Source organism: Petromyzon marinus, unplaced genomic scaffold (assembly GCF_048934315.1).
Source record: "Petromyzon marinus isolate PM22_M1 ecotype Great Lakes invasive population unplaced genomic scaffold, UKy_Petmar_22M1.pri1.0 PM_G_Scaffold_49, whole genome shotgun sequence".
Taxonomy (NCBI): Eukaryota; Metazoa; Chordata; class Hyperoartia; order Petromyzontiformes; family Petromyzontidae; genus Petromyzon; species Petromyzon marinus.
In genome coordinates, this window is record NW_027423001.1 from 190,119 (window position 1) to 203,880 (window position 13,762).

Consider the following 13,762-nt stretch of genomic DNA (forward strand, 5'->3'; position numbering starts at 1 on the left):
GCCGTGCAAAAAAAATGCATTATTGAGCTCCCCCCCTCCTCCCCCCAGAAAAAAAACACAAAAGTGTATTTTAATAATTTTTGCGTGGTGTACAGTCTGGAAAGTACCCACATGGCAAATTTCAAGTTTGTTGCATGTCGGAAAGTACGCTAAACATTTTGAATAGACACACATAATCACAACTTTGCCTTTTACATATGTATGGAGATAATTTCGGCCAGGGCTGCTCTGTGTCAGCGACTCTGAAAAATCTGCTGACACCCGGCACACCACGTCCAGTGTGTACCTTTCGCTATCGCCGTGGCTACCGGGGCTGTGCTGCCCACTCCACTCCGCACCAGCGACCCGGAAAATATTCAGTGACAGATTAAGCCCTGATTATTATTCACACAATTACACATCCAGTGGAATTTGAACACGTGATTTCGTGCTTACGGGACAAGGTGTTTACTCGGTGGGCCATAGCTGCAGCTCCCCAATGCTGCATAAACCCACGGTTCTTGTTAAAATTCCAGTTACAGTAATGCTACTTTATCAGGCACTGGCTGTATTTCCACTGAAATACACAAGGAGAATTCTCTGTTATTACGAATCTTATCTGACATGTTTAAGTGGTGCTTTTCTGTTCGGTGAAATGTGTTGCTATTAAATGTGATGCGAGCAAAGAGACGTGTTTATTGATCGCTGATCGATCGATTGACTTCATGGCCGAGCGGTAGCGCGTTGCAGATGTTTGTGGTACGAGTCCCACGACCGCCCCGGTTAACGCTGTGGGTGTATGAACTGTAAATATTGCGCACTGTCTGCTTCACAGTCGGATGCTAAAGATCTCGGAGATGTAATTTAAATAAGTAGTATGCCACGTGTGTCGGCACAACTCTGTAAATGCGACAACTACTGTGGGCTGTCCGTGAAGCATAGCGCCTCCAGGGTGTAGCCTCGTGTGTACGCTGAGCTTGTTTCGCACCGTACGTAGCCAACCGTGCTCATCGGAGGCGCCTCGCGCTGCACGAATGGAGCGAACGCCAACGTGCACTTGCAAAACCCCAAAAGCTTTTTGATTGCCCTCGTTTTGTCCGTTGAAGACGATGCAAGCCGCGCTGCAGGACGATGGCCGCGAGCACGAGAAGCCGTGCCTCAGCGAGTCCCGCGCGGCGGAGCTGGTGGAGCGCCTCTACGGGGTGAGCGTGGCGGGGGTGAGCCCGCTGGCGAGCTACATCGACCAGAACTACCGCGTGCTGGCGCGCGACGGTCGCCAGTTCGTGCTCAAGGTCACTAACACGCGGGACAGCCAGCGGCCGCAGATGCTCGAGGTGCAGATGGCCATGATGTGTTTCCTGCGGGAGAGGGGCTTCCCCATGCAGGAGGTGGTGGACAACGTCAGCGGGAAGATCATGTCGCTCGAGAACATCGGTGAGCTGCGCCCGCGTGGGTCCCGGGAGCAGAGACATTGGGGAAGAGATGTACATAATACTAAATCTTGTTCTACTTGATGTGCGTCTCCATCTCCCTTTGTCTCCCCCTACATGCTAAGGCCTCGGCACAGAGACCCTATCTCTCTGTGCTCCTTACGTTGTGTCTCTCTTTGTGTCTCTGTGTGAACTCCCTTCTACTTAGGTGTCTGTATATATATCTGCGGTTCTGTGTTTCCTCTCTCTTAAATTTTGCTCTTCTATGCCTGATGATGATTGCTTGCGTTGCAATCGAAACATCGTATGCTGTTATGTAATTTTATTATTATTATTTCTTATTTCTACGTGACTTTACCGAAAAAACAAAAGAGTCATTCCTGCAGTCACGAAAGTGACAAATCAAGTTTAATAGATGTACAGTGCAGTACAATTGATTTTGCTGCAACTGAACTCTGGCCCCCACAACATAGCACCACGGAGCAGCCTGTGATGCCTGTTTAATGCACGATTGTCACCCATAGAAGCCCTAATCCAGGCTCAACCTGCTTAGCTTTCAGATCTTATGATAGGGCACATTCCAGGTGATTTAGTCATAGGCTGATAGTAATCATACGAACACAGCATTGGTTTATACTTGCAAAGACAACGATCAATATCCGAGCATGAGGCGGTGGTATAATACTGGGTCTCACTCCACTGACGATAAGTGATGTAAAAGGATCATACTTTTTAGTTTTTGTGAGGTTGGTGGATGTAACGCACTGCTTGTTGGTACTGGCCCAAGGTCCACATTGTGATATTTTGTAAATTCTTCATATATATATATTAAAAAAAAAACAATGTTTGGTGTGTGGGATGAAACTGGAATGACTGCTCACAGCAAAGCCACATGGACGAGACGATAACATCTGTGGTGAGAGATCAGAAGCACACTTGCTGTTTTCTCATCTACTGACCTGCAGGTTGGTAGATATAATGTGTGTACAGTTCACCGACGCCGCCATTCACCAACTGCACAGTGTGTTCCACCTCCCCACACCTCCGATGAGCACGGTTGGCTACGTACGTATGGTGCGAAAGAATTTCAACATACTTACAAAACCTAAATCGTAATTTTTGTTTCTGCTTATCTTCCCACGAGACCCTGAGAAGCAAACGTCAAACTCTTTGCATCGAGTTCCGGATTGGCTGACAAGGGGAACACGTCAAACCAAAACCATGTATTACATGAACAAGCATAGACGGGAAAGATATGTCACAAGCGATATATTGTAGAGATATGAGAGAGATTTATTCATGATGAAGGTTTTTGGGTGAGATCGCGTTATTTATAAATGTGTCATAACCCTCCACCACCCGACACAGCCAAACAGTAAAAAATGTGTCACGTTGACAACAGACAAAATAGTTCACTACTTTAGCCCACCGGTGTGAGGAAGAGTGAATCCACAACATTTACAATATTTGAGTACGACGTTTCGCTGGTAATTACATCCAGCATCATTGGGCAATTCGCCAGAATGGTGAAGCGCTCACTTGCTCCTGGTCTTAAATAGAGCAGCAGGGTGATGTCATCATTTAACTCATTCAGAGAGAGATTTAATCAGAAATATGATATTTATATGTAAGAGATAGGAGAAAGATATATCCGCAAGAGGAGAGATTTAGAGAAATGCAAACATGTCGATACAGAGCTTATCTCTCCCCCACACCCACTCTGACCTCCTGCATCGCATCACTTCAATTAATATTATTATTGTAATCATCATCGTTACACTTGTTTTCACAGCAGAGCCTCACTGAGTATCGGGAGGGTCTTGTCAAACTTTTCAGTTGGGGGGAGGGCGCGGGGGCGACGGTTGTCGTGTGTAATTTCAAGTGAGTATTGCTGACTGAGACATGTACTTAATTAGTTCTTGTAAGGCGTGGCGGGATAGTTGTCCTGTAGACCAGAATGAATTAATTTTGGTGGTTCGGGCTTGGCCCACGGACTGTAGTTGGGACAACACTGGGCTGCTAAACATTTGTAAAGCAAAGTGCTTCATAGCTCATCGGATTACTCCAGTAAAAGTACATATTCTGATTATAATGCCTGGGCTAGCAGCGCTCCTTTAAACCCAGGCTCGGGGTTCATTGCGTGAGCTGACATCGCCGCACAATGCCGTGTTTAGAATACGAAGATCACGGAATGCCACTGACCCTTATATTTACGTGATGGAACGAGCGACAAAAGTCGCCTCCTGATGCAGATGGGGCCCCCATTCGCCCTGCTCCTAAGTAATTTGCTCAAGCTGAACCCAGGGAATTCAGCTAGACTCGTGTGCTGACGTATCCATTCTGGCTCGAACCTGGGCGAATTGCCCCCGGTTCCGGCCAGCGTCCACTAAGGCGTGAGGGTTGCGTGCCACGTTGCAACTTTGGCGGATGCCTTACGCATGGGTGTGGCGAGGTATTATTCCTCTCAAATGCTTTATTTAGCTACAGCGGTTTAGACAACAAGGCCATATAGGAATGCGAATTTCGGAATTGCTCGGAATGAGCAATTCATCAGAGACCCTGTGTAGTATAGCACGTGGGTAATGAACACAGGGCGCAAAGTGGTGAGTTGACACTTTGGCCAGACCTTGGAGGTTCCGATATCAGCTTCCGAACAGCTTTTTATGTTCCAGCAAAAGGAAGCGACGGTGAGATTTCACTAACCGTGGTGACCTCTTGACCTCGGTGGCGACTCCTGCTGTGAATTCTCAGACTGCGGCGAAGGAGAGAAGGAGTTCAACGTGCGGCTGCTCACGTACCTGCCCGGCGTGCCGCTGTCCAGGGTGCTGGCGGATGGCAGCCTGTACTACCAGGTGGGCAAGCTGGCAGCGAGCATCCACCAAGCCCTGCAGCAGGTACGAGCGCACGAGCGCCTCTTGACAGGTGACGTGAGACTGCAGGGATTCATATTCTTGTTGCTTTCGGTAAAGTCACCACGTAGAGGGGGAAACAATAAAATAATAAAAAATATAAAACAATAAAATTATCACGACGTTTCGACTGCAACACAAGCAATCGTCATCAAGTGTGAAAACAACAACAAGGAAATTTGAAAAAAACAATTATTGCTGTGGTTTTCACACCTGATGATGATTGCTTGTGTTGCAGTCGAAACGTCGTGAAAATTCTATTGTTTTATATTTTTATTATTTTATTGTTTCCCTTCTACGTGACTTTACCGAAAGAAACAAGAATATGAGAATATTCGCCAAAGTAAAAAGCCAAAAAAGAAATAACTCGCAAATTACTTCATTGGGAAATGCGGAGCGATAGTTTCCCCAACCCCTTACTGCGACAATCTTAAAAAAAAACTCTTGAGTCTCGGCGAGCCTTTTCTCTCGGTAAGCAAGTGTAATGTGACGTAACGAGCCCACTCGCTCGGAACGTACGCAGCTGTTCATAATTAGCAACGTGAGAGTCCTTCCAAGTGATCGAATGGCTGGTTTTCAAGCAGCGTATTTTTGGTTTAACATGTAGGCTTTCGCGACCAATATAATTCATAATAAAGGTTTTTGGGTTAGATCGCGTTTATTTATAAATGTGTCGTAACCCTCCACCACCCGACACGGCCAATCAGCAAAAAAAGTGTCACGTTGACAAAAAGACAAATAATTCACTACTTTAGCCCACCGGTGTGTTGAAGAGTGAATCCACATTTACAGTTTGAGTACGACGTTTCACTGGTAATTACATCCAGCATCATCGGGCAATTCGCCAGAATGGTAAAGCCCTCGCTTGCTCCCGGTTTTATATAGAGCAGCAGGGTGACGTCATCACTTAACTCATATCAGGTTCAGTGATTAGAGGCGGAGGGGGGGGTATTGTAATTATATAATCGATTAGTAATTAGTCATTGGTTATCTTCTTTGGTTCTTTCGGTAAAGTCACGTAGAATGATAATAAAATAATAAATTTATAAAATAAAATAACACAATAATATTCTCACGACGTTTCGGCCACAACACAAGCGGCCTTCGTCAGGTGAAGGGGGCGAGACTGTCTGGTAGGACAGCGCTGGAGTGAAAGAGCCACGTTCAGATACGGCCTTTAAGCTGTGTGAGAGGAACAAAGCGCCTTGACAAAGGAATTAGCATAAAATTTAGCATTGAAATGGCTGAATGATTAGCTTGTGACTGGTCACAGAAATAGCTATGTTAAAAGTTAAAGCATACACACCCGCAGAGGCACCCATTGTTAAAGGGATTAGCATAGAATTTAGCATTGAAATAGCTAAGTTAAGGCATACACATCTTGACAATGGAATTAGCATAGAATTTAGCATGATGACAAAGGCAATGCCACTGTCATCATGGACAAAACAGAATATAACAACAAAATTCAAAAACTACTCAACGATGGCAGCTACACAAAAATAAAAAGAGATCCCACCAACAGCCTGGTCACCAAAACGAACAAAATAATCTCTGATTCAACAGCATTAATTGATGAGATCAAACAGTTCTCGTTGAAGCCCTCTGCTGCCAGACCACCAAGATTATATGGCCTTCCAAAGATACACAAAGAAGATACACCCCTTCGTCCCATCGTCTCTACTATCAGCTCCCCCACCTACAAACTGGCACGTTTTCTTGCTGATATACTGCGACCTTTCACTGGAAAAACCACCTCTGCGGTACTAAATTCTACTCACCTGGTATCGACAATCAAAGGCATTTCCCTGTCCCCAAACGACCTGCTTGTCAGTTTTGATGTGGTGTCCTTGTTCACCAAAGTCCCGGTACCTGACACCATCGCTATCATTGAAGACCTGGTTCATCAAGGACTGCATACTGATGTACCCCCCCTGGTGAGACATTGCTTAACCAACACTTACTTCACCTGGAATGGAACTTTCTACAAACAAACTGAGGGCACCCCAATGGGCTCCCCCCTATCTCCGGTTGTAGCCAACGTATTCATGGAAAAATTTGAAACTGACGCCATCCAGACTGCCACTCTACGCCTGACCTTATGGAAGAGGTACGTTGATGACACCTTTGTCATCTGGCCACATAGCCAGCCTGCTCTAGACCAATTCCGTGACCACATCAATTCCATACACCCAGCCATCAGATTTACCATGGAGGTCGAAAAAGATGGCAAACTACCCTTTTTGGATGTCTTAATTAAAAGAAGACATGATGGTTCAATGAGCCACTCTGTCTACAGGAAAGCTACCCATACAGATGCTTACTTGAAACCGGATTCCCACCACCATCCATCCCAGAAGAACTCCCTCATCAAGACTCTATACCATAGAGCCCAATGCATTTCCGACCAGGAACACATTACCAGTGAACTCAAGCACGTACACCAGGCTCTCAGGGCTAATGGCTACTCCGACTACACAATCCGCAAAGCCATCACTCCAGTCATGAAGAAGGATCCTCTTGTGGAGCCACTCAAAACCATCACCTTACCCTACATTGCAGGGGTCACTTAAAAGATCTCCAAAATCCTGAACAAACACAAGATCCAGGTCCGATTCAACACAGTACATAAAATCCGTGATTTAGTTCCATCTGTAAAAGATGCTGTTCCAGACATACAGTACCCGGGTGTTTACAAACTAAAGTGCCTCTGTGGTAGTAGCTACATTGGAGAAACCAAAAGACATATCTCGGACCGCATCCGCGAACACAAAGCAGACTTGAAACACGGTAGGACGAACTCCTCTGCCTTGGCAGATCACTGTTATAATTCAGTGGGCTCACATGACATTGACTTCTCCAAGACGGAGGTTCTTTGCAAACCAACCGGCTACCATGAGAGATTCGTTCATGAGGCCATTCACATATACAAGCACAGAGACAATTTCAACCGAGAAGATGGATTCAGGCTTAGTAACCACTGGAAAGATGTTTTAAATCATTTCTGTTCTTAATTAATTGTATTTTTACGATGACCTTCGGACCGCAGCTCTTTCGCCAGCATTGCCTCTTAATACCTCTCACACCACGGTTAATGGTATAGTTTTACAATATGGAGCATACTAGGGCCTCGCAGCTGTCTCTCTCCCCCTCCTCTGTTCCGACCATGGACGAACTCGTCCGTCTGAACGGGGCCCGTAGCTATCCGTGGTGCTGAAATTTGAGGGTAAGAATCCATCCATTTTTTCGCCATATAGCATTGTGATATATAACGACTTATTGGTGGTAGCTTAGCTGATTGGAGAATATAGAGTTTATTGACAACATGAAGGTAATTTATATTTTAGTTTTTATTGGTTCACTATATAGTACTGTGAATAGCTCAGATGTGTAGTCATTTCTGTGACCAGTCACTAGCTAATCACTCAGTTGCTTCAATGCTGGATTTGCCTAGTTATTTCAATGCTAAATTCTCCTGTTTGATTTGTACTAAGGACCTCGGTGAATGTGTATGCTCTGACTTTAACGTAGCTATTTCTGCAGCAGGTACAAGCTCTATTTCTGCAGCAGGTACAAGCTAATCACTCAGCTATCTCAATGCTAAATTCTATGCTAATTCCATTGTCAAGATGTGTATGCCTTAACTTAGCTATTTCAATGCTAAATTCTATGCTAATCCCTTTAACAATGGGTGCCTCTGCGGGTGTGTATGCTTTAACTTTTAACATAGCTATTTCTGTGACCAGTCACAAGCTAATCATTCAGAAATCAAATGCACACTGATGCCTATCTGAATGCAGAATCACATCATCATCCAGCTCAGAAATCCTCTCTTATCAAGATGCTCATACATCGGGCTAAAACAGTATCAGATGGTGAGAGTCTAGTGAGAGAGATTAAATACGTTAAAGACGCACTACGACAGAATGGCTACAAAAATGCTCAAATTAACAGAGCACTGAATGCCAAATCACGATCGCAAAGCAATACTGCTGAAAGCGACCAGATTGTTAAAACAATAAAAATTCCATATATCTCAGGAGTAACTGACAAATTAGCCCGTGTTTTGCAAAAGCAAAACATTACAGTAAGATTTGGTACAGTACACAAAATTCAAAAACTAGTATCTTGCACTAAAGACGCATTACCTAACTATTAACAGAAGGTGTATATCGGATTGTTTATGTGGCAGCTGCTACATTGGGCAGACGGGACGTAACATCAGCGTAAGACTAAAAGAACATCAGAGAAATATTAAATTATCTCAAACACAACTGTCGGCAGTGGCAGAACATGCTTGTCAACAAAGACACTCAATTGATTTTGACAATGTTGCAGTGGTGTGTAAAACTAATTATTACTGGCAAAGACTAATTAGAGAATCCATTGAAATTGAGAGGAACAAGAATAACTTTAATCGCTCTGACAGCTACAGGCTTAGTGCGGCCTGGAAGCGTATTATTAAATAATACACATTACATTTTGATTTAAAGAATTACTAATCTACAACTCATTACTAATCATAACCAATGACTGATTACTAATCGATTATATAATTACAATACCCCCTCCCCTCCGCCTCTAATCACTGCACCTGATATGAGTTAAGTGATGACGTCACCCTGCTGCTCTATATAAAACCGGGAGCAAGCGAGGGCTTTACCATTCTGGCGAATTGCCCGATGATGCTGGATGTATTTACCAGCGAAACGTCGTACTCAAACTGTAAATGTGGATTCACTCTTCAACACACCGGTGGGCTAAAGTAGTGAATTATTTGTCGTTTTGTCAACGTGACACTTTGTTTTGCTGATTGGCCGTGTCGGGTGGTGGAGGGTTACGACACATTTATAAATAAACGCGATCTAACCCAAAAACCTTTATTATGAACAGCGTATTTTTGTTGTTTCCCCCCCCCCCCAAATTTTATTCCAAGCGTCGGGGTGGAGCGGTGGCGCAGTTGTGCGCACACTGCGCTACGAACCCGGCCACCTGAGTTTTATTTCCTGCCACGGCTAACATTCGTGGCAAGTGATATCTGAACCAGTCCTGCCCCCCCCCCCACCCCCCCTTGTCCTCTATCCTTCACCAACCTACACTGACCAGTTTGGCGAAGTATGGTCAAACACCCTACATGACCAACACTGAATACGGCAGTGCCTTGATAAGGGCTGTATGAGTTGTGCTAATTGGTGCCATGTCATGAGATGGAAAAACACATCTCATTCTGTGCATCACCTCTGGTTAGAGAATGGCCCACAGAAGGTGATCTCACAAAACTACTTCTCAGATCCATTCAAGTGTCCTGTTATTCACAAATACCAATCAAACATTTGCCAGCCGCACGCAGGACTTGGGCAGCCCCACCCTCAGCTGCATAATAAGTCTAGATTTTTAGCTTTCGTGACTGCAAGGATTCATACTCTTTGGTTTTTTCGGTAAAGTCACGTAGGTACAACTATAAAATGATAGAATGAAAAAAAATGTAGTTGTTTTTTCATTTATTCTTTTATTTTATAGTTTTACCTACGTGACTTTACCGAAAAAAACCGAAGAGAAAATAATAAGTCAAGGAGAACATCTTTTCTGAAACGAAGACTATCCTTTGCTAGCTTGACGTTTTGCTGCCTTTAACTTACATGTGTACTCAACTGGCCAATGCGATGTTAATCTCGTATTGCATTTTTTGTCATCTTACCGCCTTCGTTTTTAAACATCTGCATAGTTTGAGCACCCGTTCCTGCACTCCCTGCAACGAGACGATTTCATCTGGAACCTGTCAAACACCCACCTGCTCGAGTCCTACCTCTTCACTCTGGACGGCGACCCCAACCAGGGTCTGGTCAGGGAGGTCATCGCCAAGTTCCGCAAGGAGATCCAACCCAACCTGCACAAGTTAACCAGATGTACGCTCGCCTCGCAGCTTCACCCGGGACGTAGCTCCATGCCTCAGGGGGCGAGGGGCGCTTCAGGCCACCGACGAGGCCTTGAAGCCACGACGGGTGCCGCGTACGTATGTACGTTGAACTTCTTTTGCACCGTACGTAGCCAACCGTGCTAATCGGAGGTGCGGGGGAAGGACAACAAACTAAACACAAAAAATCAGTTCAAAAATAAATTAGTGTTCAATCTAGGTTTAAAAGTGCATAGCTCCAGTGCCTTCCTAATATCGGAAAGAAGAGCTTTTCAGACGGCCGCAGAAGTGCATCTGAAAGCGCGCGATGCGGTGACCGTCTTTGTTTGTTCGATGGTTAGCCAAAAGCCGCTGCGAGGATCACCCGAATTCGCGTGATGGTTTATGCTGCTTGACGAGATCAGCAAGGTATTGTGATTCATTTGTGGCAAGCATTTTCTTTGCAATGTGCTTTACGTGATTACTTTTACCCAGCATACACAGATGCATTACAAGGCATGCATGTAATGGGGGACACTTGCACAGACACTGATCACAGGTGAATCAAATGACAGGGTTATTACATTCAGACGCTACTGTATATAAATCATAATTGTAATTTCTACCAAATCATTTTTCAATGGATGCTAAATTGTGTTCAACAGTTTTTGTTACACATATACTCATAATAATAATGTACAGCCCTTTGTCAATGCACTATCTGGACGAAGGCATTCCCAGGCTGTGTAGGGTCATGGGGGTTGTTTTGCCTCCTTCACCATGCTGGTCGGTGAGGAGGTAGGTAGAATCCCAGGACTGGTTCAGATATCAGTGATGTTCTCCATGGCCGGGAATCAAGGGCTCGTGATGCGGTGTGCATACCACTACACACCGCTCCATATCTCGCCCCTGTACAGGGTTGTACGACGCTGGTGGGTTATTGTAATTATGTGCCTTTGAAGGCAGGAGAAGAAGTCGGTTATTCACTGAGACTCTGCGGGGGCCGTTCTTAGACCCGCACACGCGGCTTGCGCAACACCAATCGTGCGGCCGGAATAAAAACGGCACGGGCACGAACGATGACGACGGCGACGAGGGGAGGACGGTCAACAATAAAAGACAACGGACGAAATCAAATTCGACGTTCCCCCTCGCTGCAGGCATAATCCACGGTGACTTCAATGACGACAACATCCTGGTGCAGGAGGTGACCACGGGAAGCGAGCAGCAGCAGCAGCAGCAGGGGCCCAAGTCGGCGGAGGGAGCTCCGCGGCACCGCGTCTCCGGCGTTGTGGACCTCAACTCGATGATGTTCGGCTACCACGTGTACGACCTGGCCATGGCCATCATGTACATGATGGTGGAGAGCGGAGAGGCGATGGAGGCCGGGGGTCACGTCCTGGCCGGCTACGAGAGCGTGCAGGCCCTCACCGAGGACGAGAGGAGGGCCGTTTACTTCCTGGTGGCGTGCAGGTGAGAGCGGAGGTGGGGACGCTAAAATCCCAGCTGATCAACAAGTCGGCAGCAAAAACCCTCTTGAATAACAAACGATATTAACCGTCACGACAGCAACGGCAACAACAACATGGTCTACTTTTCCCCACAGGTTCTGCCAGTCGCTGGTCATGGCCCGCTACACGATCCTGCGATACCCGCAGAACGCCGACTACCTGCTGATAACGGCGCGCACCGGCTGGGTGAAGCTACGCGAGCTCTGGACCAGGGGCCTGGAGGACATGCAGAGGCTGTGGTCCGATGTTGCGGCACGGTACAGAAACTAGAACCGTGGTGGAGATCGAGCAGACGGCAAGGAGAGAGAAGGGGGAGTTTGGGGTGGGGGGGGGCCCACCGTGAGACACGTCCTCCCACTCGCCCCACCGGTACCTCCCGATGCTTCGCAAGGAACCGGTTTCAACTTGAACGTGGCGCCGTTGGTTTTGGACACGTGCGATCTTTGAATACGGAATCTGAAAAATGTGAATTGCTCATGCCAGGCACTTAATGCATAGGAGAGGTTTTTCGTGGCTTCAGGTTGAGGAGGCCACAAGTGCCACCTCGGGTTTTCCAGTCTCGGGCGATGGCGCGCGCGTCCGGTGGATCCGTTGAGTAACTGGAATGCGACGGCATTGGCTTCATCGTCAATACGATCCAAGCGCATTGAGAGACCGTCTAAATCCGCATCGCTGGGAATCGCCCAAAAACAGGAAAGTATTTATTCATTTTCTTCTTTGAAACATTTCGGAGACTTGAGACGATTGTAGACAAGAAGGACGAGGAAAGATTTTGGGCTGGACTTGAACAGGGGGTAGTAAGATGGGAGATCTTAGTTGCCGGTGTGCAGATAATATAGGCGATTAGAGGGGGGGGGGGGGGGAGAGGTAGGAGCGTTGAGAGCCCATGGAAGATCTTGAAGACATTGAAGGCGTCTTCAAGATCCTCCATCTTGCGGTTAAGTCGGAATTAGATTCGAGAGCACAGTGGAGGGATCCGAGTACCGGGTTGATGCATTCTCATTGATGGGTGCAAGTTTGAAGGTTGGACGATCACTTGCACTTAGGAAGGTGGGAGATTTGTGGAGTCCACAGAGAGGGGTCCCTCCATGATTAATCAACGAGCACGATGAAGGCACGAATAAGATTCGGAGCGGCAGTTACATCGGCGCTTTCTCCAACCGGACAGGGGCACATATCTTCCCGGGATAAACTGCTCCGTATAATTGGTCCCTAGCAAAGGAGCTTCTTCATCATCATCATCAGACTTTTTTTTCACGTTCCAGTTCTCAATGAATCCACCTGTACGCGCCAAGTGACGGGCGGGGAAAGCACAGGGCCGTCACAGACAAAATCCATTGTCGTATTGTGCTTCTATGCTCCCGTGTCCATTCTTGGCCGCCTTTAACCCGCACTGACCGGCACGGTGAATTGTGGTCACGTGACCCCAACGGAGCAGCACGACGTGGGGTGGGGGTCGTTCTCATACAGCAGTGGATTGACACGAGGCCTGTACGCGTGCCTCTCAATCTCACGTCACCGGAGGTTGAACAAACCTGAAGTGGAAGCTGTTGTTTCCTCAACCTGGAGGCACTGGTCACCCACTGCCTTGTTGCATATGTACATACACGGATTTATACATATTTCCATACACATGTACATTTGCTTTCCATAGGTTACGTGTGTATGCATGGATGTATACATGCATGTGTACATTCATACCTACACACATGCATTCATATGTACAGATATAAATATATAAGTCCACTAATAATTTACATAGGAACTTGTTGGCAGATCTATACATTTGTAAATGTATTTACAAACATATACCCATGTATGTGTATGCAACACATGCATGGGTATATGTCTTTATGGCGCGTACATTGACACATATACGTATTTCCATACACATACATTTTTTTCCCATAGGTCATGTGTGTATGCATGCATGTATGTATACATGCATGTATGCATGTGCACATTCATACATAGACACATGCATTCATATGTACAGATATATACATGTAAGTGCACTAATAATAAATGTAGGAACATGTT

At 46.1% G+C, this 13,762-nt stretch overlaps 1 protein-coding gene across 1 annotated transcript; it reads left to right on the plus strand.

The window, feature by feature from the left end:
• The first annotated feature begins 1,088 nt into the window (after positions 1-1,088).
• Positions 1,089-11,688, plus strand: LOC142917421 (hydroxylysine kinase-like). The gene is made up of 3 exons (XM_076062084.1): positions 1,089-1,413; positions 4,161-4,331; positions 11,225-11,688. Exons 1-3 carry the CDS (start codon positions 1,089-1,091, stop codon positions 11,686-11,688), a joined length of 960 nt encoding a protein of 319 aa, XP_075918199.1.
• The last annotated feature ends 2,074 nt before the right edge of the window (positions 11,689-13,762 follow it).